We start from the raw sequence: 24,512 nt of genomic DNA on the forward strand, positions 1-24,512 counted from the left end.
CCAGAATCAAACCCAGATTCCTGGAGCTGTGAGGCAGCAATGCTAACCCACTGTGCCACCTTAAATGCTCCCAAGCGGGGTTCTCATACAAGTGCAGAACTCGACGAGGAAGCCACCTGTCGCTAAAACATTACCAAGCTTTGTTGAAACTCCCCAGATTTCACCTGGAGAAAATGCATCACGTGTATAGTTTGGAGTCTAATGCTAATCTCCTTCAAGATGGATGCTTCAAGTCATTGACAACAGAGTTGATTTAATTGCTACTTACGGACAATCTCCCGGATGGTGACGGGTTGGGAGAGCATGGCGGGTGCACTCTTCCCAGCAATGTTCACCGCCCGGACACGGAAGTTAATCTTCTCTCCAGTGGGGAGATTCTTGACTGTGAACCCAAGGCGCTCCACCAGTTCAGTGTTGGCCGCGATCCACTCATCGGCTGCGGAGAGGCAGAGTTTTCACAGTAAGAGCAAAAAGAACAAAGAACATTACAGCACAGTAACAGGCCCTTCAGCCCTCCAAGCCTGCACTGATCATAATGCCTCTCTAAACTAAACCACTTATGGAATCCATATCCTTCCATTCCCATCCTATTCACGTATTTGTCTAGTTGCTCCTTAATGCTGCGAACATACCCTGCTCCCATCACCTCCCCGGGCAGTGCCTTCCAGACATTCAAAATTTAAAGTTTATTTATCAGTCACAAGTAAGGCTTACATTAACAGCGCAATGAATTTACAGTGAAAATCCCCTAGTCGCCACACTCCGATGCCAGTTCAGGTACACTGAGGGAGAATTTAGCATGTTTCCTCCCACAGTCCAGCACGTTTTTCTGGACTGTGGGAGGAAACCAGAGCACCCGGAGGAAACCCACGGGGAGAATATACAAACTCCACACAGACAGTGACCCAAGCCAAGAATGGAATTCGGGTCCCTGATGCAATGAGGCAGCAGTGCTAACCACTGTGCCACCATGACGCCTCTGTGTAAAATAACCTGCCTCGCACATCTTCTCTAAACTTTTCCCCATGCACCTTAAACCTATGTCCCCTAGAACTTGACTTTTCTATTCTAGGAAAGAGCATCTGACTATCCACTCTGTCTGTGCCACTCATGATCTTGTAAACCTCTATCAGGCCACCCCTCAACCTCCGTCACTCCAGTGAGAACAAACCAAGTTTACCCAACCTCGGTTTGGATCAAACCTCAGCTCGGCGCAGTCAAGTTCAAGACGGAGATTGACGGGCTTCGACTAAAATCTTGATGAAGCAGAATTTAGAGAAGCCAAGCAGAGGATTGGAGTTCAGATACAAATCAGTCATCACTCTAATCATAAAGGGACTGGAGTATTAAAGTAGAGAAGTGCTGTTGCAGTTGTACAGGGCGTCAGTGAGACCACCTCTGGAGTGTTGTGTCCAGCTTTGGTCTCCTTATTTGAGGAAGGATGTGGTGGCATTGGAAGCACCAGAGGAGGTTCACCAGATTGATTCAGGGGATGAAAGAGTTGACATATGAGGAGAGATTAAACAGTTTGGGCTTGTAATCCCTGGAGTTTAGAAGGATGAGAGGGGATCTGATTGAGGTATATAAAATTTCAAAAGGAATGGCTGAAGTAAATGTTGACCAAATGTTTCCCCTTGTGGGGCAATCTGGAACAAGTGGTCACAGGTATAGGTTGAGAGGCGGTAGATTTAAAACTAAGATGAGGAGGAACTACTTCTCACAGAGGGTGGTGAATTTGTGGAATTCGCTGCCTCATAGCGCGGTGGAGTCTGAATCATTGAATGGGTTCAAGAGGGAGATGGATATATTTCTAAATTTTAAAAACAGGTTAAAGGGATATGGGGAAGAGGTGGGGAGGTGGATTTGATATCAGGGAGAGATCAGCCGTGATCTGATTGAATGGCGGAGCAGGTTCAAAGGGGTGAATTGCTAACGTCTGCTCCCAATTCCTATGTTCTCATTGAAAAGCAGTGCAGGCCCAAGGGGCTGAATGGCCTCCTGTTGCTCCAATGTGCCACTCCATAGAACTGGGGTGGCACGGTGGTTAGCACTGCAGCCTCACAGCGCCAGAGACCCAGGTTCAATTCCCAGCTTGGGGTCACTGTCTGGGCAGAGTGTGCATGTCCTCCCCGTGTCTGCGTGGGTTTCCTCCGGGTGCTCCGGTTTCCTCCCACAGTCCAAAAGATGTGTTCATTGGGGTGCATTGGCTGTGCTAAATTCTCCCTCAGCGTACCCAAATAGGTGCCAGAGCATGGCAATTGGGGGATTTTCACAGTAACTTCATTGCAGTGTTAATGTAAGCCTACCTGTGATGTGAATAAATAAACTTAAAAACTTAATTCGCTGTTTTCAAGCACCTCTTTCCCACATGTGGGTTAAATGGCCCAGGAAGGGATGACACTGGCATTCTGACAAGGCAGCCAAGCTGGTTAAAGTCTTGTGCCCGCCCATCCCACCCCCAGCCCGCCCCACCAATTCTCGCTCCGACAGCGGGGCAGGAAATCTGCCCATGGAACTGACGATCCACCCAGTACTCACAGCCATCCTTTGCGTATTCAATCAGGTATCCATCCAATCCTCCAGCACCAATCCGTTCGGGCATTCTCCACTTCAGGGTGGTGCTGCTGTCAGTGACATCTTCAACAACCAAGCGCGTTGGCTCACCCGGGACGGCTGAGAAACACAAAATAAACTCTTAGCGGCCAGCTTGGTTCGGCACTTTGCCGTGGGTATCACCACCCGCGCCGTTAGAATTTACCCGGTGATAACATTGGGTCGGCCATCATGTGACCAATGGTGACACGCTAAAAGGGTCAGCTGACCCAGTAAAGCATGTAACCAATGACAGAATGATGTGACGATTGGATGACTCAGTATAAATTAGAACATTAGCACAGTGGTTAGCACTGCTGCCTCACAGCGCCAGGGTCCCAGGTTCGATTCCCGGCCTTGGGTCGCTGTCTGTGCGGAGTCTGCATGTTCTTCCCCCCCACAACCCCCACGTCTGTGTGGGTTTCCTCTGGTTTCGTCCCACAATCTGAAAGATGTGTAGGTTAGGTGGATTGGCCATGCTAAATTGCCCCTTAGTGTCTAAAGATGTGCTGGTTAGGTGCATTGGCCGTGCTAAGTTGCCCCTTAGATTCAGGGGGACTAGCTAGGGTAAATGCATGGGGATAGGGCATGGGTGGGATTGTGATCGATGCAGACATGATAGGCTGAATGGCCTCCTTCTGCATGTCGGTAATGTTGGGAATTATAGGGAACTTGGAATGGCCCAGCGTGAGGCTTCAAGTGTTGGAGTAATGAAGTTTCTTTATTAAACCGTCTCTTTGATTTATAAGTTGGAGTATTGTTATATTTTTATTGTCTACACTGGAAAAATTCCTTCTGGCCATGTGCCAGCGATCCTCTTGAGCACTGGCATAAATGCCAAACTTCCCAAAGCACGCTTGCCCAGAACCCAGAATATTTGTTGAAGTTTGGGAGAGTGAGATAGGTCTCATAGAAACTTATAAAACTCTAACAGGGTTAGACAGAGCAGATTCGGAAAGAATGTTCCCGATGGTGGGGGGAATCCAGAACTAGGGGGTCATAGTTTGAGGATAAGGGGTAAACCTTTTAGGACTGAGCTGAGGAGAAAGTTCTTCACCCAGAGGGTGGTGGAATTCACTGCCACAGGAAGTAGTTGAGGCCAAAACATTTCAAGAAGAAATTGGATATCGCTCTTGGGGCTAAAGGGATTGAGGGATACGGGGGGAAGGGAGGATCAGGATATTGAATCTGATGATCAGCCATGATCATATTGAATGGCAGAGCAGGCTCAAAGGGCCGAATGGCCTCCTGCTTCTAGTTTTTCTTTCTATGTATCTAACCCATGGAAGGGGAGAAGCTGCCTAAAAATCCCAATCCAGCGACAAATCCCTGAAGCTCCCTCTCAGTTTGCTGGCATAATGCCACCGTCACCCTCCCAATACTGCCCTTTACTCACCGAGTGGCATGAAAGTCCTGGAAGAAGCGCTAGGCTGCGACATGCCAATCCCGTTCACCGCGTACACACGCATCTCATAAGCGCAACCCTCTATCATGCGACTGGCGGTGAATGTCATGTCTGGGAGAGGATCAAAGTTCAACTTCATCCACCTCGTGCTAGTCTTCTTCTTCCTCTCCAGTAGGTAACCTGCAGGAGGAGACACAGAATAGAAAGTTCCACTGAGACTGGAGCACACGTCCCAGTCATTGGACCTCCCCCACTCTACCTCCCCAAAATATACACCCTCCCTCAAAGACAAACCAGACAAATGCCTCTCTTGGTCAACCAAGTGACCATTACATCCAATAATAGTTGGGTAATTGTAGCAATTACCTCGTTATAATTCTTTGCTCATCCACTGAGCAAAGCCACGGTGGCATGGTGGTTAACACTGCTGCCTCACAACACCAGGGACCCAGTATCAATTCTAGCCTTGGGTGACTGTGTGGAGTTCTCCCTGTGTCTGTGTGGGTTTCCACTGGGTGCTCAGGTTTCCTCCCACAATCCAAAGATGTGCAGGTTAGGTGGATTGGCTGTGCTAAAATGCCCGTTAATGTCCAAAGGTGTATAGGTTAGGTGGATTGTCCAAGGTAAGTGCACAGGGATATGGGGATAGGGCAGGGTGATGTGCCTTGATAAGATGATTTTTCGGAGAAGCTTTGCAAACTGATGGGCTGAATGGCTTCCTTCTGTACCATAAGAGATTCTATGTTTCTATAGATCAGCCTTTCCTCAGCGCATAGGTTTACTCGGAGAACACAGATTCCACAAAGGTGGAAACCTGGTTCTACAAATACTTTAGAATAATGCCCCAAATTTTCCCCCAATTAGTAACAACTGCTCTCGCTTAGAAATAAATAGCACACTTCACTGTGAGAGGATTACAACATTAACACCTCTGTCAGCCCACCATGTCAACCAATGGAATCCTTCTTTGTGATATACAACACAGGGGCCCCTCCCACAAATGGGAGAGGGATGATATTGACCGCCTTGGCCACCAGAAGGACTTTCCAGTCCCGCCGCCGACTGTTGAACAGCTCACTGCATTTTATAGACCCAACACCCTCACCAACTCCCCCACCCACTATCCCACCCGAACCCCCCCCCCACTTCACCCACCCAACACCCACCCAACCCCGCACACACCCCCCAACCCAATCACCCACTCCCTACCTATCCCTCCACCCCACACAAGCCTCCACCCACTCCCCCAACCCACCAACACCACCCCCCCCCCCCACTGAACCCACACCACCAAACTGTCCACTCCACAACCCACCACCCCACCCACATATGCACCCCTCACCCACCCACTCCCCCACCCTCCCCACCACCATCAACTCATTCCCTCACTCAGCACCCTCACCCACATCAGCCACTCTCCCCCCTACACCACACCCTCACCCAACTAGTCCGCACCCCAATTTATGACGGAGAGAACTGTCTTTCACTCCTTTCTACATTTCTGCCCCTCCCCTTGCCGGCCACCCATAAATCTTCAACGTGGGTACCAACCACCCAGCAGGGGTGAACTGGGAGACACACGTACCTGTAATGGGCTGCCCACCATCGTAGGGGGGAATGTCCCATCCTGCTGTGCACCAGTCCTCTCCAATGCCAATGATCTTGACATTCTCAGGTGGATCGGGGACATCTGGAACAAAAGGACCATTGGCCATTATCGTACACGCTAACCAACACCACAATGGCTCCTCCAATACAAAGGTAAGACAGAATACAAAGTAGAGTTAAGGATGACCGAGAGTGGACAAAACATTCAAAGCAAAGGGTGCTCTGGATTGAAACCAGATACCCGATGGGGGAAAGTGTTTCCCGACAGTTGCTCAAGCAGCACATCGTGTGAACAGAGATTTCTCTGGACAGGATCTGCACCTCACTGTGCAGTTAGAAGTTGGCCTCGATTTCAGGGCACTTTTAATAGTCAACCGAGCACCACATTGGGGTGGCACAGTGGTTAGCATTGCTATCTCACAGGCGCTAGGGGACTGGGTTCGATTTCTAGTTTGGGTCACTATCTGTGTGGAGTCTGCACCTTCTCCCCATGTCGACGTGGGTTTCCTCTGGGTGCTCCGGTTTCCTCCCACTGTCCAAAGATGTGAGCTTTAGGTGGATTGACCGTGCTAAATTGCCCCTAGTGTCGGGGGGATTAACAGAGTAAATGTGCAGCGTTATGGGAATAGGACTGGCTGGAATTATGGTCAGTACAGACTAGATGGGCCAAACGGCCTCCTTTTGTACTGTAGGGATTCTATGAATTGGTCATGGTAAATTGCCCCTTAGTGTCCAAAGATGTCTAGGTTAGATGGAATATCCATGGTAAATGTGTAGGTTTATGGAGTTAGGATGGGGGAGAGGAGCTGGGTAAGGTACCCTGTCAGAGAGTCAGTGCAGTCTCGAACGGCCCCAGGGATTCTCTGATTCTATTCCAGCCAGAGAAGACAGGAGGAAGGACAGATGGGATTAGGTTCAGAGATTTATTTTGTTGAAGACGCAAATTCTTTGAGGGTGTCTCAGGAATGAGATATCGCCAGGTGAGACTTGGGTGAGGACGGGGGTGGAAATATATTTTTGCTGCTCCATCTCTTCCTTAGAAAATAATTTCTCCAAAACTTGAATGAGTGGTGACCTCCCCCTGGGCCCAGTTCACCCCTCGGCCCCAATCGCCTCACTTGACCCCAGCCGATTATCCATTCCCCCCCCCACCCCCCAAAGACCTACCTACAACTTTGAGGAAGATGACAGCCTTGTCTTCACCGGCTGGGTTACTGACCACGATATTGTACTTTGCCTCATCTTCTCGAATCGCCTCCTCTATTATCAGACTGCTGAAGTTGTTCTTAGTCTCAACGCGCACACGGCCTTCGGCCACAGTGAAGTCCTAGGCATGAAAACAGCAAATAAAGCCAAAGAAAGGTTCTCACTCTGATCCCACTCTCTCCAAAGAGTACATATCTGGAGGGTCAGAGGGTGCCTGTCTGGAGGGTCAGAGGTCGCATGTCTGGAGGGTCAGAGGGCGCACGTCTGGAGGGTCAGAGGGCGCACGTCTGGAGGGTCAGAGGGCGCCCGTCTGGAGGGTCAGTGAATGTCCATCTGGAAGGGTAGAAGGCGCTTGTCTAAAGTTCGAGAGGGAGATGTGTGGAGGATCAGTAGGTGGAAGTATGAGGGTGCCAGGGGGTTACCATCTGGAGGGTCAGAGGGTGGATGTCAAGAGAGCCAGGTGGTGTTCAATGGACCGGGCGAGGCGCACCTGGGGAACCAGGCGGAGCGTGACCGGGCGGAGCGTGCCTGGAGGACCGGGCGGAGTGCATCCGGAGAGTGCTGAATGAGACAGATAATAAAGAAATCAAAGCAACTTAATTGCCACGGGAACAATCCGGAGAAGATGTTTACCTGATCAGCCTTTAACCAGGAGACAGTTGGAGGGGGTTCACCACTGGCATCAACATCCAGTCGGAGTTTGTTACCGGCAATCACAACAATAGTATTCTGTGAAACCACACTGCCTGTGCAGTCCAGGTGAATTTTCGGAGGCTCTGAGCGCCAAAAAAAACAAACAGTTAGAGGAGAAGAGAAAGAAAGATCACCGACAGGATTTTCCAGCCCTTCACACTGGCGGGATTCTCCAGTAACAAATTCTCCGTCCTCGCTTGCAGTGGCGGTGGGGCTGGAAAGGCCGGAGAATTCCTGCCCATATCCCAAAGAGTAGGGCGGGGGAGGGAGGGAAGAAAGACAAGTAAAGAAAGAAAGGAATGGGAAAGATGGACGCACACAAGTGAGGGAGACAGAAACAGAGAGCACAAGAGACAGGCGATGAGAGGGCAGGACTCAGAAGGGCTAAAGTTCACAAATAAAACTGCACAGTCATCTCGGGATAGAGTCCCAGTAGTAAATGAGACAAAGGAACATGGGACTATAGAACAAGCACGCTTTGAGCTTGACCCAGCATTCAGTGAGTTAATGGCTGATCTGATGAGGGCCTTGACTCCACTTTCCTGTCTGTAGCTCCTCTCCCAGCCCTCCCCCTGCCACAATAACCCTCTCTGCCCTTGACAAGAAATCCAAAATCTGCCTTGACTGGATTCTCAGTCTCCGCTGCTTTCCGCGGAAGAGAATTCCACAGGCTCGCCAAGGAATTTCCAAATCCAAGATGGCGGCGGAGCGAGGTGACTTCTTGCGAGTTGTGCTCAGAATACTTCCTAATTCTATCTTGTACTCTCATTCTCTGCTTTTAAAACCTTCTCTACACCCTAGCTATAACTGTAACATTCTGTGCTCTCTCCCTTCCTTCTCTATGAACAGTATGCTTTGTATGTATTGTGCGCAAGAAACAGTATGCTAATATATATGACAATAATAAATCAAATCTAACCAAAATAGCTGTAACCCTATACCCTGCACCCTCTCCTTTCCTTCTCCCTATGTGTTTTATGAACGGTATGCTCTATATAGTGTGCAAGAAACAATACTTTTCACTGTATCTCAATACATGTGACAATAATAAATCAAATTAAAAAACAGCTATTTATAATTAAACACAAGGCCATTCAACCCCTTGATGTGACAACAATAAATCAAACCAAATCAATCTCTACTCATCTCTGTCCTAAAAGTTAAGAAAAAACCCCCCAACCCCTGCTTCCTCTTATTTATAGCTGGCTCCGATAGGTCCAGTCCTCCCCACAATTGGAAACATCCTCTCAGGATCCACTTTATCAAATCCCCTCAGGATCTAACGTTTCAATAAGACTATCTCTCGTTCTTTCTAAACTCCCAATGGATTTGGGCCCAATTGGTTCCAACATTCTTTGTAAGGTAACCCCCCCTCACCCCAGGAATAGAATCATACTGCACAGAAAAGGCCATTCAGCCCATCAAAATGGGTCTTCTCCGCATGGCTTCAAATGCAATTATATATTTTTGTGGGTATGGAAACCAAAACTGTACACACGTATTCCAGATGTGGCCTCACCAAAGCCCTGTACAGCCACTGCAAAACTTCCCGGCTTTTGTATTTCCATTCTCTTTTGGAAGGCCAACATTTCATTTGCCTTCCTAACCAGTTGTGGTTGACCAACTTTTGGGCAGGATTTTCCCATCCGGCCTCGCCCCAAGACTGGTAAGTCCCGCCCGAGATCAACGGACCTTTGCATGGTCCGTGTCCCGCTCGCGACGACTCCCGTGGGTGGACGGGACAAGAAAATTCCACCCTTTGTGTGGTTTGTGTACCAGGACACCCGGATCCCTCTGTCCCACTGTGTTCTGCAATCCCTTTGGCTGTTGGCTAGGCATAATCTAAAGATGCAAACATGTAATATTTAAATTGAACGACGTCACTCCAACATTTAACAGCGAACGACTCACCTTGGCGTGGGACATAGACGATTTTGACCTCTGGAAAACACAAGATGAAGAGAGTGTAAGTAAGTTGGACAACTGCAGAGGAACATTAATGCTTTGCTCTCATTTGTCGATTGTCAATGACCCTAGGGTAAGACTACTGTGGTAACTCCCGTGATCTGCATGGGGAATCACTAATTGACCTCCCAGTTGGATACGAGCTCCCTGTGGATTGGTAATTAACCCACCAGGTAGAGCTCATAGAGCGGGCCCTGTATAAAGCAAGACCCTGAGAGGGCCCATTAACCTTTTAGTCGTGGTCCTGCATTCACCACAGGCTTGTGCTTATCACTTATTGTCATTTTGTGCAATAAAAGCACATTTCCTTTTCAGCTGACTCCTGGAATTATCATAACCACTGGAGGAGAAGAAGGCCATTCAGTCCCTCAAGCCTATTCTACCATCCAATGATATGCATCTTAACTGCATCCACCCACCTTGACCCCATGTTTCTTGATCTCAAATTTCGTGTTATTTTTATTCATTTGTGAGACATGGGTGTCGCTGGCTGGCCAGCATTTATTACCCATCCCTAGTTACCCTTGGAGGGCAGTTGAGAGTCAACCACATTGCTGTAGCTCTGGAGTCACATGTAGGCCAGACTGGGTAAGGACAGCAGATTTCCTTCTCTAAAAGGACATTAGTGAACCAAATGTGTTTTTTTCCCGACAATCGACTCATGGTAGATTCTTAATTCCGGATTTTTTTTAAGGAATTCAAATTCCACCACCTGCTGTGGTGGGATTCGAACCCAGATCATTAGTTGAGTTTCTGGATTAATAGCCTAGCAATAATACCATTAGGCCAGCGTCTCAATTCATATTAGCATTATTAATTGAATTCATTAGATCCACACTTTGACTATTCTTTGCGTGAAGGAGTTTTTCCCCACTCTGTCCTGGATGGTCTTCGATCTTGTTTTTTTTCCCCTACACTCCATCAGGGATAAAAAAAACTCTTCATCTACACCGTTAATTTTTTTCCAAAATCTTTTTGAAAAAAGCCTTCATCACAACAATGGCCTCCTTCTGCACTGTAGGAATCACAGGTTACCCAGTTCATGGTCCTGTATGTGAGTGGCACGGTGACACAGTAGTTAGCACTGCTGCCTCAAAGCGCCAGAGACCCGGGTTCGATTCCTGGCTTGGGTCTGTCTGAAGTTTGTGGTGAGTTCTCCCTGTGACTGCGTGGGCTTCCTCTGGATGCTCCAGTTTCCTCCCGCAATACAGGTTAGGTGGATTGACCAAGTTAAGTTACCCCTTAGCGTCAGGGGGATTAACAGGGTAAACGTGTGGGGTTATGGGAGTAGGGTCTCAGCGGGATTGTGGTTGGTACATACTCAATGGGCCGAATGGCCTCCTTCTCTATTGTAGGGATTCTATGAAGTACGTAGGGTTAAAACAGCTCAGAAGCAGGAGTAGGCCATCTAGCCCCTTGAGGCTGCTCTGCCACTCAATAAGATCATGGCTGATCTTTTCATGGACTCAGCTTCATTTACTCGCCCGCTCACCATAACCCTTAATTCCTTTACTGTTCAAAAATCTATTTATCCTTGCCTTAAAAACATTCAATGAGGTAGCATCAACTGCTTCACTGGGCAGGGATCTCCACAGATTCACAACCCTTTGTGTGAAGAAGTTCCTCCTCAACTCCATCCTAAATCTGCTTCTCCTTATTTTGAGGCTATGCCCTCTAGTTCTAGTTTCGCCTGCCAGTGGAAACAACTTCCCTGCTTCTATCTTATCTATCCCTTTCATAATCTTATATGTTTCTATAAGATCTCCCCTTGTTCTTCTGAATTCCAATGGGTATAGCCCCAGTCTACTCAGTCTGTCCTCATTAGCCAACCCTCTCAACTCCGGAATCCACCTAGTGAATCTCCTCTGCACCCCCTCCAGTGCCAGTATATCCTTTGTCAAGTAAGGAGACCAAAACTGTACACAGTATTCCAGGTGTGACCTCCTTATACAGCTGTAAGATAATCTCACTGTTTTTAAACTCCATCCCTCTAGCAATGAAGGACAAAATCCCATTTGCCTTCTTAATTACCTGAGGCACCTGCAAACCAACTTTTTGCGATTCATGCACAAGGACACCCAGGTCCCTCTGCACAACATAAGCGAACCCACCTGACTATGGACTCAACCTAGTGACTCTCCTCTGCACCCCTTCCAGTGCTAGTTCTCGGGCCTGGGTGGAATTGTTGTCAGTACAGCCGTAATGAGCCAAATGGCCTCCTTCTGCACTGTAGGGATTCTGTTCTATGCAATGTGTGTACCCAATCACTTTCTTGCTCTTATATCTATCCACTCACCATCCTCTATAACCAAAATGTTAGGTTCCTTCCCAACCAGTGCCGAGTGGCTCTGAGGCGTGAAATTGTATGGATGGATCCCCACCAGGTTCTCACCCACCCAAAATTATTTGCAATTATACGCTGGGGTTGGCGGGGCCTCAGGAGAGGAAAAGCGCCCTCCTATAGTAGCCCCGTCCCTCACAAAAGCCAAGTAACCTTTGGGACATTCCTCCCCCACCCAAGCCTATCCTCTGAGACTCAAATTGCCCCTTCTCGCAACTCTGCAGGCATTCCATACCCTCCCCGCCCTAAGACCCCCTTCCACTTTCTTTGGCCCCCAGTTCCGAGGAGCTTGGCGCCAGGCAAGCTCCCTGCAGTTCCTCTTCCAGCCACTGCAGCGCTGCAGCTGGAGCAGGTGGGGCACACTCACTGACATGAATGTGCCTACTGGCTATATGTCATTCACCATCCTGTATCTCACCTATACCCAGACACTTGCCCCCTGTGAGCATCCCATATGCACAACCACGATGCGCAGTGGAAACTCTTGGAGGTAAATCAGGGCCTTGTACCTAAAAAGTTGAGCTTGGCGGAGAGGGAGAGAGCGTAACCATCTGGAATGAAGGTGTAATCAGCTTCATCGTCCGCATTGACATTGTCGATCACAAGTTTATGGATCCTGTGGAGAGGAACAAGGATTACCCAATGTTCACAAGATGATTGATCATGAGAGAAGGGTGTTGGGGTTTGGGGGAAGGTTGGGGGCAATAAGCAAACACTGCAGGATCACTGGGAAAGCCATTTTTTTCATATTCATTCATGGGACATGTTGGGTCAGAATTTATAGCCCATCCCTAATTGCCCGAGGACAGTTGAGAGTCAACTACATTGCTATGGCTCTGGAGTCACATGTAGGCCAGACCGGGTGAGGACAACAGATTGCCTTCCCTAACGGGACATTAGTGAACTGGATGGGATTTTCCGACAGTGGTTACATGGTTATCAATAGATTCTTAATCCCAGATTATTTTCTATTGAATTCAAATTCCACCATCTGCTGGATTTGAACCCCAGGTCCTCAGCTGAGTTTCTAGATTAATAGTATAGCGATAATACCAGAACCGCTTGTGTTTTTCCAACAATCAACAATGGTTCCATGGTCATCAGTAGATTATTAATTCCAGATTTTTTCATTGAATTCAAACTCCACCATCTGCTGTGACGGGATTCGAACCCGGGTCTCCAGATCATTAGCTGAGTTTCTGGATTAATAGTCCAGCAGTAATACGACTAGGCCATCAGGTCCCCAATAATATCAATGCATGCCTGTGACAAGGCCACTGCCGTTATCAAATGCAATCCTCATTTTTGAAATAAGCTTGACCATTGCTCATTAAAGCAAAATACCCACAGATGAAACAGAAAGACAGCATCTGCGGAGAGAGAATAGAGCCAACATTTCAAATCTGGATGACTCTGTGTAAGAGATGAAGAGAACTGGAAATAGGATGGGAGTTATACTGTTGTTAGGGGGCTGGTGTGGGGGAGCAGTTGGGGCTGGTTAGAGGGCCAAGGCAAGATGAAGGAAAGAGTGACAAAAATGTAATGGATAAGAAGACAAAAAGAATGTGGATGGTGGTGATGATGGCTAAGAAGAGTGCTATTAGAGGCCGAAAATATATCTGGATGTGCAAATGGTGGAAGAAAGCAATGTGACAAAGGATAACCTGATCAGCAGATTGGTGGCCCCGAGTGTGCCAGAGGGAGGAGAGAATGGCGGTAAGGGAAAAAAAAAATAGGAAACGGGATTTTGGAAAAAGGGGTTGGTAACATGAATCAACAGAAGAAATAAAATTGGATAGATATAAAAACTGGGGGAAGATGGAGGAGAGAGGGCGGCACAGTGGTTGGCACAGTGGTTAGCACTGCTGCCTCACAGCGCCAGGGACACGGGGTTCGATTCCCGGCTTGGGCCACTGTCTGCAAGTTCTCCCCGTGCCTGTGTGGGTTTCCTCCGGATGCTCTGGTTTCCTCCCACATTCTGAAAGACGTGCATTAGGGTGGTTAGACGTGGTTAGGGTACATTGACCTGAACAGGTGCCGGAGTGTGACGACTAGGGGATTTTCACCGTGACTTCATTAATGTAAGCCTTACTTGTGACACGACTGAATAAATAAACTCTTGTTGAACTCAGTGTTGAGTCCGGACGACCGCAAGAGCCTACCTGCCCTGGTGGGTGATGTGGATGCGTTTATTGGGAATGACTTCTATCCCGTTCTTCAGCCACTTCCCGGTCACTTTCTCATCGGACACCTCACACTTGAAGACTGCCTGCTCCGAGGCCTTGAGGGTCAAGTCCGCAAAACTCTGCAGCACCTCCAGGACCTTATCTGAAACACAAACCCACACAGCTCAGTCTGACTGAGACAAACAGCAATGCTATTTATTTCAGCTATGCCACAAATAAGGCCCATTCAACCTCCATTCTCACTGCGGTCAATAATAACAGGAATAACACAGTAAAAGAAGGTAAGGTTTATTTATTAGTCAGAAGTAAGGCCGACATTAACACTGCAATGAAGTTACTGTGAAAATCCCCGAGTCACCACTCTTCGGTGCCTGCTCGGGCACACTGAGGGAGAATTTAGCACAGCCAATGTACCCTAACCAGCACCTCTTTTGGAGTGTGGGAAGAAACCGGAGGAAACCCACTCAGACACAGGGAGAATGTGCAGACTCTGCACAGACAGTGACCCAAAGCTGGGAATCAAACCCGGGTCCCTGGCGCTGTGAGGCAGCAGTGTTAACCACTGTGCCACCATGTGCCTGTTTGGGTACCCCGAGGGAGAATTTGGCACGGCCAATACACCTAACCAGCATGTCTTTTGGACGGTGGGAGGAAACCAGAGCACCTGCAGGAAACCCACACAGACACGGGGAGAACATGCAGACTCTGCACAGACAGTGACCCAAAGCCGGGAATCAAACCAGGGTCCCTGGTGCTGTGAGGCAGCAGTGCCAGCCACCATGCCACCTGTCACCACCACCACCACCACCCCCCCCCCACCTCCGCACCACCCCCCCAATAAAGGAAAAATTGAAGCTCTTTCCAAAAATTGAGGTGCAGTTGCAGTCACCGCTGTAATGTGGGAAAGGCAGCAGCCGATCTGTGCACAGCAAGATCCCACAAACAGACACCGTGATCCTGACCCAGACCGTTTGTTCTTTTGATGATGAATGAGGTGCAAGTTATTGGACTGGTGAGTAGCCTGTCCTACCTGCCCCCCCCACCCCCAAGACCCAACCAGACATCCTTGAAATAGTGGTTACCCAAGAGGTGCACAGGGTCTTCAGTTCAACATCTCATCTGAAAGGTGGCATCACCAATGTTGCGGCACACCCTCAGTGCTGGGCTGGCGGCAGGCGGGTCCAGCGATATCAATTTCTGTGCCCAGATCCAGGGGTGACACTATGAACCCACCACCTTGTGACTCAGAGGGTAGCGTGCTAAACATACCTGCAGCTACCTGTGAGGGAGTTAAAGGGCTGGAATCCTGGGTGGCACAGTGGGTTAGCACTGCTGCCTCATAGCACCAGGGACCCAGGTTCAATTCCTAGCTTCTGTGTGGAGTCTGCATGTTCTCCCCATGTCTGCGTGGGTTTCCTCCGGGTGCTCCGGTTTCCTCCCACAGTCTGAAAGACGTGCTGGTTAGGGTGCATCGACCGTGCTAAATTCTCCCTCAGTGTACCCAAACAGGCACCTGAGTGTGGCGACTAGGGGATTTTCACAGTAACTTCATTGCAGTGTTAAGGTAAGCGTACTTGTGACTAATAAATAAACTTAAAACTTACACGTGACAATAATAAATAATTTCATAAGAACATAAGAACTAGGAGCAGGAGTAGGCCCTCTGGCCCCTCAAGCCGGCTCCATCATTCAATAAGACCATGGCTGATCTTTTCACGGACTCAGCTCCACTTACCCAACCGCTCACCATAACCCTTAATTCCTTTGTTCAAACATTTATCTATCCTTGCCTTAAAAACGTTCAATGAGGGAGCCTCAACTGTTTCGCTGGGCCGCGAATTCCACAGATTCACAACCCTTTGTGTGAAGAAGTTCCTCCTCAACTCAGTCCTAAATCTGCTCCCCCTTATTTTGAGGCTATGCCCCCTAGATCTAGTTTCACCCGCCAGTGGAAACAACTTCCCTGCTTCTATCTTATCTATTTCCTTCATAATCTTATATCTTTCTGTAGAATCTCCCCTCATTCTTCTGAATTCCAGTGAGTCTAGTCCCAGTCTACTCAGTCTCTCCTCATAAGCCAACCCTCTCAACTCCGGAATCAACCTAGTGAATCTCCTCTGCACCCCCTCCAGTGCCAGTATATCCTTTCTCAAGTAAGGAGACCAGAACTGTACACAGTACTCCAGATGTGGCCTCACCAGCACCGTATACAGCTGCAACATAACCTCACTGATTTTAAACTCCATCCCTCTAGCAATGAAGGACAAAATTCCATTTGCCTTCTTAATTACCTGTTGCACCTGCAAACAAATTCCTTGAGATTCTTGCACAAGGACACCCAGGTCCCTCTGCACAGCAGCATGCTGCAATTTTTTATCATTTAAATAATAATCCATTTTGCTGTTATTCCTACCAAAACGGATGACCTCACATTTACCAATATTGTACTCCATCTTCCAAACCCTCGCCCACTCACTTAGACTATCCATATCCCTTTGCAGACTTTCAGAGTCCTCTGCACACTTTGCTCTTCCACCCGACTTAGTGCCACCTGCGAATTTTGACACACTACACTTGGTCCCCAACTCCAAATCATCAATGTAAATTGTAAACAATTGCGGTCCCAATACTAATCCCTGAGGCACACCACTAGTCACTGATTGCCAAGCAAAAAAAAACCCATCTACCTCCACACTGCTTTCTGTTAGTTAACCAATCTTTTATCCATGCTAACCCATAACATTGTAGACCTTTATCTTATGTAGCAGTCTTTGATGCAGCACCTTGTCAAATGCTTTCTGGAAATCCAGATACACCACATCCACAGGTTCTCCACTGTCCACTGTGCGAGTAATGTTCTCAAAGAATTCCACCAAATTAGTCAAACACGACCTGCCCTTTATGAACCCATACTGCTTCTTACCAATGGGACAATTTATATCCAGATGTCTCGTTATTTATTCCCTGATTTCAGATTCAAGCATTTTCCCTGCTACAGAAGTTAAGCTAACCAGCTGATAGCTACCGGCCTTTTGTCTACCTCCTTTTATTAAACAGGGGCCTCAATTTTCAATTGATCTTAAACTGCCTCCAAGTTCTTCTGACTAAAATGAATGACTTACCCACATGGAAGTTCTCTGTTAGCTGACGTACCTTCAACAATCAAATCTGCTTCTGATTCCCCACCATTTGTCATGATTTTGTAACGCCCGGCGTCTGCCTTGGTGGCTTCGCTAATGATCAAATGGTGCTTCTTCCCGCTCTTCTTAAAGCGATGCTTCATAGATTCCTCTCGAGTCAACTCCACCCCATCCTTGGACCTAGAATGGCAGGAAGGAAGGCAGAGGTCAGAGTATTGTAACCTATTTCCTGCCCCGTTCCTTCCTCGCTCGTTGCAAGGCACACACCATTTCCTCGAAGCGCCTGATTCTGCCCCACCCCTCCCGAAAACTCTCCATCACCCCTATCCCTGCTCCTCAAAACCCACCTGATCTCCACGCAACTGAAGCAACGAACCTCAGAGCTCACACAGCCACGGAATGCCTTGGGTTGTTATCCTACATCAAACGGCCAGTTGCAGTCGGGGTCCTTGTGTCATTACGGCATGGAAGAAGTCCTTTTGGCCCATTGAACCCCTTATGCGATGTAGGGCTATCCAATACGTCCCATTCCTCCACTACGTTCCCCCACCGCTCCCCCAAGAGTCCTACAGGCTTATTCCCCTCAATTTTCCATCGCACAAGTCATACAACATAGAAAAGGACCTTCAGCCCCTTCCAGTCTGCACCAACCTCCAGGCCATTACTCATCATGTACAGGACAGCACGGTGGTTAGCACTGCTGCCTCACAGCACCAGGGGCCCCTGCCTTGGGTCACTGTCTGTGCGGAGTTTGCATGTTCTCCCCATATCTGGGTGGGTTTCCATCAGGTGTTCTGGTTTCCCCCCACAGACAAAAGATGTGCAGGTTAGGTGGATTGGCCAAGCTAAATTGCCCCTTAGTATCCAAAGATGCGTTGGGTAGATGGATTGGCCATGCTAAATTGCCCCTTAGTATCTAGAGAAGTGTGGGTTTGGGGGATTAGATGGGTAAATATGTGGGGTTAAGGTGATAGAGTAAAGGTGTGGGCCTGGATAAGATGCTCATTCGGAGAGTCGGTGCAGACTTGATGGGTCGAACGGCCTCCTTCTGCACAACAGGGATTCCACAATGTAAAAAATATTCTTCCTCGTATCCCGCCTCCTCTGCCTCGCCCACCCTCTGCAGTGAGAATGTTGGAAGGAAAGATCCCTTTCAGAGTAAACCAGGCCATTCTTCAGAATAAGTTGAGAACAGCAGACATTCATTGAATTCTGTGTTTAAGAGGGAGATTTGTCCCCTCTCGGGTGTAGCTTCTGAATGGGGAGAGGATAAGGATGGGGGTGAACGGACTTAGGGTTGGGTGGGCCTGGGAAAATGCTCTGTTGGTGGGTTGGTGCAAATTCGATGGGCCGAATGGTTCCTTCTGTCAGTATTCTGTGGTTCTAGGATGTCAATAGTGGGAGATTCAGTGATGATGATGTACTTGAGCAGGGCCATGTACCCTGGCACCTTAGCCTCTCTGGAGGAAGGGAAGGAGACACACAAAGATATGGGTGGCAAGGTGGCACAGTGGTTAGCACTGCTGCCTCACAGCGCCAGGGATCCAGATTCGATTCCCGGTTTGGGTCACTGTCTGTGTGGAGTTTGCACGTTCTCCCCGTGTCTGCATGGGTTTCCTCCAGATGCTCCGGTTTCCGCCCACAGTCTGAAAGACACGCTGGTTAGGTGATTGGCCATGGTATATTCTCCCTCAGTGTATACGAACAGACATTGGGTGGCACAGTGGTTAGCACTGCTGCCTCTCAGTGCCAAGGACCTGGGTTCGATTCCCAGCTCGAGTCATTGTCTGTGCAGAGTTTGCACGTTCTCCCCGTATCTGCGGGGGTTTCCTCCGGGTGCTCTGGTTTCCTCCCACAGTCCAAAAGACGTGCTGGTTAGGGTGCATTGACCCGAACAGGCACCAGAGTGTGGCGACTAGGGAAATTTCACAGTAACTTCATTGCAGTGTTAATGTAAGCCTTCCATGTGACACTCCTGAATAAACTTAAAAAAAAGGGTTCTTACCAAACCACGACTGCTCCTTCCTCCGAGACCTCGCAATCAAACTCAACGCGGTCATCCACAAATACATGTTGGTCATCTAAGGGTACGATGATGGTCACAGGGGGCTCTGAGGGAAGGAAGGGACAGTTCAACATTGACAGTGAGATGGGTGGGGAGGAGGTAAAGAGGTTTTCTTTGAGCACTTGGACTGGGAGATGGATTTGTCTTTGAGGGGAATTGACACAGTTTTGTTTTAAATTCATTTGTGGGACATAGGCATCGTTGGCTGGTCAGCATTTATTGCCAATCCTTAGTTGCCCTTGGAGGGCAGCTGAGAGTCAACCACATTGCTGTGGCTCTGGAGTCACATGTAGGCCAGACCGGGTAAGGACGGCAGATTTCCTTACCTAAAGGGCACTAGTGACCTAGGTGGATTTTTCCAACAACGGTTTCATTATCATCTTAATTCCAGACTTTTTCTTTAATTGAATTCAAATTCCACATCTGCCGTGGTGGGATTGCGAACCCTGGTTCCCCCGGAACATTAGCTGAGTTTCTGGATTAACAGTCAAGCGATAATACCACTAGGCCATCGCCTCCCCTGACTGGATAGCCAGAAGCTTTTTCCCAGAGTCAGTTACTAGGGGATAATAGGTTTACGGTGCAATTTAAAGGAGATGTATGAGGCAAGTTTTTTTTTACGGAGAGGGCGGTGGGTGTTTGGAACTCGCTGCTGGGGGAGGTAGTGGAAGCGGATACGGTAGTGAGTTTTAAGCAGCACCTGGACAAATCCATGAATAGGATGGGAATAGAGGGATATGGTCCCAGGAAGGGTAGGGGGGTTTTAGTTCAGTGGGGCAGCATGGTCGGTGCAGGCTTGGAGGGCCAAAAGGCCTGTTCCTGTGCTCCTTATTCTTAACATCACAAAAGCCTCAGAGGATCGGGGCAATATTCAACAGAGAGCCACACCATGAGATGTTGGCCAGAATTTTACTGCCCCACCCATCACAGGAATCGGAATGGGCGAGGGGTGGGCAATGAGAAGATCTGTTGACCTCGGGTGAGATTTTACAGTCGTAAAGTCCCGCCCATTGGGTCAGGTGACCAAAAGGCCGATCACAGAGGAAGATTTTTTTTCATTCACTTGGGGGATATGGGCATCAGTGGCTGGGCCAGCGTCTACTGCCCATCCCTTGTCGCCATTGAACCGAGTGGCTTTGTGAGGGCCATTTCACAGAGCAGTTGAAGGGACACTTTAAATCATTGAAGGAGCAAATTATTGAGGGAGGCCATTGGGTCCACCTTGTCTGAACTAGCTCTCCATCAGAGCAACATAGCTGATCCCGACTCCATCGTATCTTTCCCAATGAACACAGGAACATAGGAATTAGGAGCAGAAGGAGGCAAATTCCTTCGAGCCCGCTCCACCATTCAATCAGATCATGGCTGATCTGGACCCAAATCCACCTGTTCCCCATATCCCTCTTTCCCTTTTCTTATCGAGTCATTAAAGACTTACAGGCCCTTCAGCCCAACTTGTCCATGCCGCCCCTTTTCTTAACCACAAAGCTAGTCCCAATTGCCCGCACTTGGCCCAAGTCCCCTCTACGCCCATCTTACCCAAGTAACTGTCTAAATGCTTTTTAAAAGACAAAATTGTACCCGCCTCTCCTACTGCCTCTGGAAGCTCGTTCCAGACACTCACCACCCTCTGTGTGAAAAAAATTGCCCCTCTGGACACTTTTGTATCTCTCCCTCTCACCTTAAACCTATGCCTTCTAGTTTTAGACTCCCCTATCTTTGAGGAGAGATATTGACTATCTAGCTGATCTGAGCCTCTCATTATTTCATAGATTTCTATAACATCACCCCTCAGCCTCCTACACTCCAGAGAAACAAGTCCCAGTCTATCCAGCCTCTCCTTATAACTCAAACTTTTCTTATGAGAAATGTGAAGCAGCAGAACAGAGAGAGAAAACGGGATGAAGGCTGGAACCTTATCGTCCCGCCTGCTAAGGGAACGCAAGCTGGCGAGGGGCAGACAATGGGAAGATCTGTTGACCTCGGGCGGGGTTTTACGGTTTGGGACGAGCGAGGCTATAAAATCCTGCCCCAGGTTTCAGCGAGCGAATCCCTGTGATTACGATCAGTGTCCACTGAGAACACAGCAGCCAATGCTGCAGCGATTAATGTAGGAGGATTCTCATGAGGGTGTGAGTGGTGGAGAGCAGGGGGGTTACAGTCAGGGACGGGGCGGGGGGGGGCCAGAAAAACACAGTGAGGTCACACACTCACCCCTGACGAAGAGGTCCGCGTTGCATTTATCGTCACCGCAGATACACTCGTATTCCGCATCATCTGCCAGCGTGCAGTTCTTGATGGTCAACACTCTCTTCAGCCCGATCACCTCAAAGATGAACCTGCCATGGACAGAAAGTGAGGTATTGAGAAAACACGCAAGATGGGGTGGGGGCATCTCATCAAACAGCCAGAGCAGGAAGGGTTAGATTAAACTGGCACATTAGCGGATGGAGTCGGGTGACACAGTGGTTAGCACTGCTGACTCGCAGTGCCAGGGACCTGGGTTCGATTCCCGGCTCAGGTCACTGTCTGTGCGGAGACTGCATGTTCTCCCCGTGTCTGCGTGGGTTTCCTCCGGGTGCTCCAGTTTCCTCCACGGTCCAAAAGTTGTGTAGTTTAAGTGGATTGGCCACGCTAAGTTGCCCCTTTGTGTCAAAAGATGAGCAGATTAGGTGAATTGGCCATGCTTAATGCAAGCTTAAAGTTTATTTATTAGTCACAAGTAGGCTTACATTCTCACTGCAATGAAGTTACTGTGTAAAACCCCTATTCGCCACACTCTGGCACCTGTTCAGGTGCACTAATTTAGCAAGGACAATCCAGCTAACCTGCACATTTAGGGTGTCACGGTAGCACAGTGGTTGGCACTGCTGTCTCACAGCACCAGGGACCCGGGTTCGATTCCCGGCTTGGGTCACTGTTTGTGTGGAGTCTGCATGGTATCCCCATGTCTGCATGGGTTTCCTCCGGGTGCTCCGGTTTCCTCCCACAATCCAAAGATGTGGGGGTTAGGTGGATTGGCCATGCTAAACTGGCCCTTACTGTCAGGGGACTAGCTAGGGTAAATGCATGGGGTTATAGGGTCACGGGGATAGGGCCTGGGTGGGACTGTGATCGGTGCAGACTCGATGGACTGAATGGCCTCCTTCTGCACTGTAGGGATCAATGAGTCAAAGCTCAGCCTATCATCTTCTTCTTGGTTCGGCACCCGTTTTGCTTGAAAACACCATCATAAAGCTTTGGCAGAGGCAGTGATTGTCACTGTCCGCACACTCTTCCCATGTCTGCGAGGGATTCCTCGAGGCGGCTCTGACTTCCTCCCACCATCCGAGACACGTGCAGGTTAGGCGGATTGGCCATGCTAAATTGACCCTTAGTGTCAAGGGGGATTGGCGGGGTGAAAAGTGGGGTAATGGGAATAGGTGAGATTGCAGTCGGTGCAGAGCCGATGGGCCGAATGGCCTCCTTCTAGAGAAATCTATGGATTCTTTCCATCGAATCAGCAGGAATAGATATCAGCTGTGTTACAGCAATCAGGAAGGGGCAGGAAGCATCAGCCTTCACAATGTTTTCCTGATAACATCAATGTCATTGTCAGCACAAAAAATATATATATATATTCGCCTTGCGGACATACCGACCACTGGGTCTGATCTCCTTCCCGTTCTTCAGCCATTTTACCTCCAGGTTGGGTGTTGCCAACTCAACAGCCATCCGAATTTTGCCCCTTTGTCCACCTGGTAGGCGGACTCCAGTCTTTTCCCAAACGCTGGGCAACACCGAGGAAAGGGAAAAATGGGAAGAGTACAGCGGTTAACATAACTTTTAGTCAGTGAAAGTGAACACACACCACCTGGGCTAAAGACAACAGCTCATTTCCAATTCTTGCTGTCAACACAGGTCCAAAAACAACGTGACCTGAGTTCCCCAACGTGACCCGAAAGGTCGATTTTGATTTTTGGGGTCCTACGGGTGGGAGTGAGTGAGTGAGGTTTCCCCCTCCCTCCCCTCGTGCACCTTCCCCACCACCATCTTGAGACACAAGGCCTTACTTAAATTGGCAGCTAAAACCCAGGGAGGAGGATTGAGGCAAGGAAGTCACGGAGGGCTTGGGTGCGGAGGCGAACGTGGGAGGGGGAACGGTGGGGCATTTAACCTTGTTGGCACCGTTGCCCAGGGAAGGCAGCAGAGTGGGCGCAGTTCTGACCTAAAATGGCCAATCGGAGTCCTAGTTACCTTACGACCCAATCAATGGGGGCTGGTGGCCAGAAGAGGCTTTGGACACCTGGCAGGCGGTCACTGTATAAAATAACGGGCATCACAGTATCAATGCTCCAGATATGAAGGGCCGAATGGTCTCTTTCTGAACCATATTCTGGGATTCTGATTCCATTTTGAGGCCACTAATGTCCAGTTCACATCAGGCAATGGACAAATGGAGTCCTGCATGTCCATGAATACCTTTGTGCGTGTGTGCATGAGTGTGTGCGTGTGTGTGTTTGCATGTGTGTGTGTATATGTGTGTGTGCGTGCGTGTGTGTGTACGCATGTGCGTGCGTCTGCATATGTGTGTGCGTGCGTGTGTCTGCATGTGTGTGCATGTGCGTGTGCATCTGTGTGTGTGTACACGCACGTGCATGTGTGTGTCTGCATATGTGTGTGCGTGCGTGTGCGTGTGTGTCTGCATGTGTGTCTGCATGTGTGTGTGTGCATGCATGTGTGTGTGTGTGCGCGTGCGCGCATGTGCGCGTGCCGGCCTACCTTCCCATTCTAGCTACCCCCCACTCTCTTCCCTCCCCTACCCCCCCACCATCCCTCCCTACCCCTCTTCACCAGTCTCTCCAGTCCCCTAACCCTCAGTGGCTCCCCCTTCCCTGCATCAACACCCCCCCGGAACCCCCTTAAATCCCCTCACACCCTTTGCTCACCGCCCCACCCCGTCCGCAGCGTCCTTCATCCTCCCACCACCCACCTCCCACCACCGCCCTTACAGGCCCCCATCCTCACCTTCATCACCAAATCCCCTCCGCCCATAACCAGGCACCCCCCCCCTTTAATCCCATCAACCACCCCCCCCGTGGCTCCTCCCCATCACACTTCTTTCCCCTCCCCTCCCCCCTCTTTCCCTCCCCCCCCTCCCCGTCACACCTCTTCCCCCCTCGCCGTCACACCTCTTTCCCCCTCCCCCTCCCCTCCCCCACTTTCCCCCTCCCCCTCCCCTCCCCCACCTCCCCCCACCCCCCCACCTCCCCCCACCCCCCCACCTCCCCCCACCCTCCTCTCCCCCACCTCCCCCCACCCTCCCCTCCCC

At 49.3% G+C, this 24,512-nt stretch overlaps 1 protein-coding gene across 1 annotated transcript in view; it reads right to left on the bottom strand.

Moving 5' to 3' along the window:
• The window catches only part of mybpc2a (myosin binding protein Ca), a 56,254-nt gene that overhangs the window by 23,140 nt on the left and 8,602 nt on the right, over window positions 1-24,512 (bottom strand). Inside the window, 14 exon segments of the mRNA XM_080217350.1 lie at window positions 269-436; window positions 2,539-2,673; window positions 3,989-4,177; window positions 5,583-5,687; window positions 6,773-6,932; window positions 7,445-7,587; window positions 9,416-9,445; window positions 12,320-12,426; window positions 13,973-14,138; window positions 17,150-17,316; window positions 19,142-19,247; window positions 21,416-21,540; window positions 22,839-22,926; window positions 22,929-22,970. Of these exon segments, the coding sequence (XP_080073476.1) occupies window positions 269-436; window positions 2,539-2,673; window positions 3,989-4,177; window positions 5,583-5,687; window positions 6,773-6,932; window positions 7,445-7,587; window positions 9,416-9,445; window positions 12,320-12,426; window positions 13,973-14,138; window positions 17,150-17,316; window positions 19,142-19,247; window positions 21,416-21,540; window positions 22,839-22,926; window positions 22,929-22,970 (1,731 nt within the window).

The sequence above is a fragment of the Carcharhinus amblyrhynchos genome, chromosome 35 (assembly GCF_965287045.1).
Source record: "Carcharhinus amblyrhynchos chromosome 35, sCarAmb.v2.hapA, whole genome shotgun sequence".
Classification (NCBI taxonomy): Eukaryota; Metazoa; Chordata; class Chondrichthyes; order Carcharhiniformes; family Carcharhinidae; genus Carcharhinus; species Carcharhinus amblyrhynchos.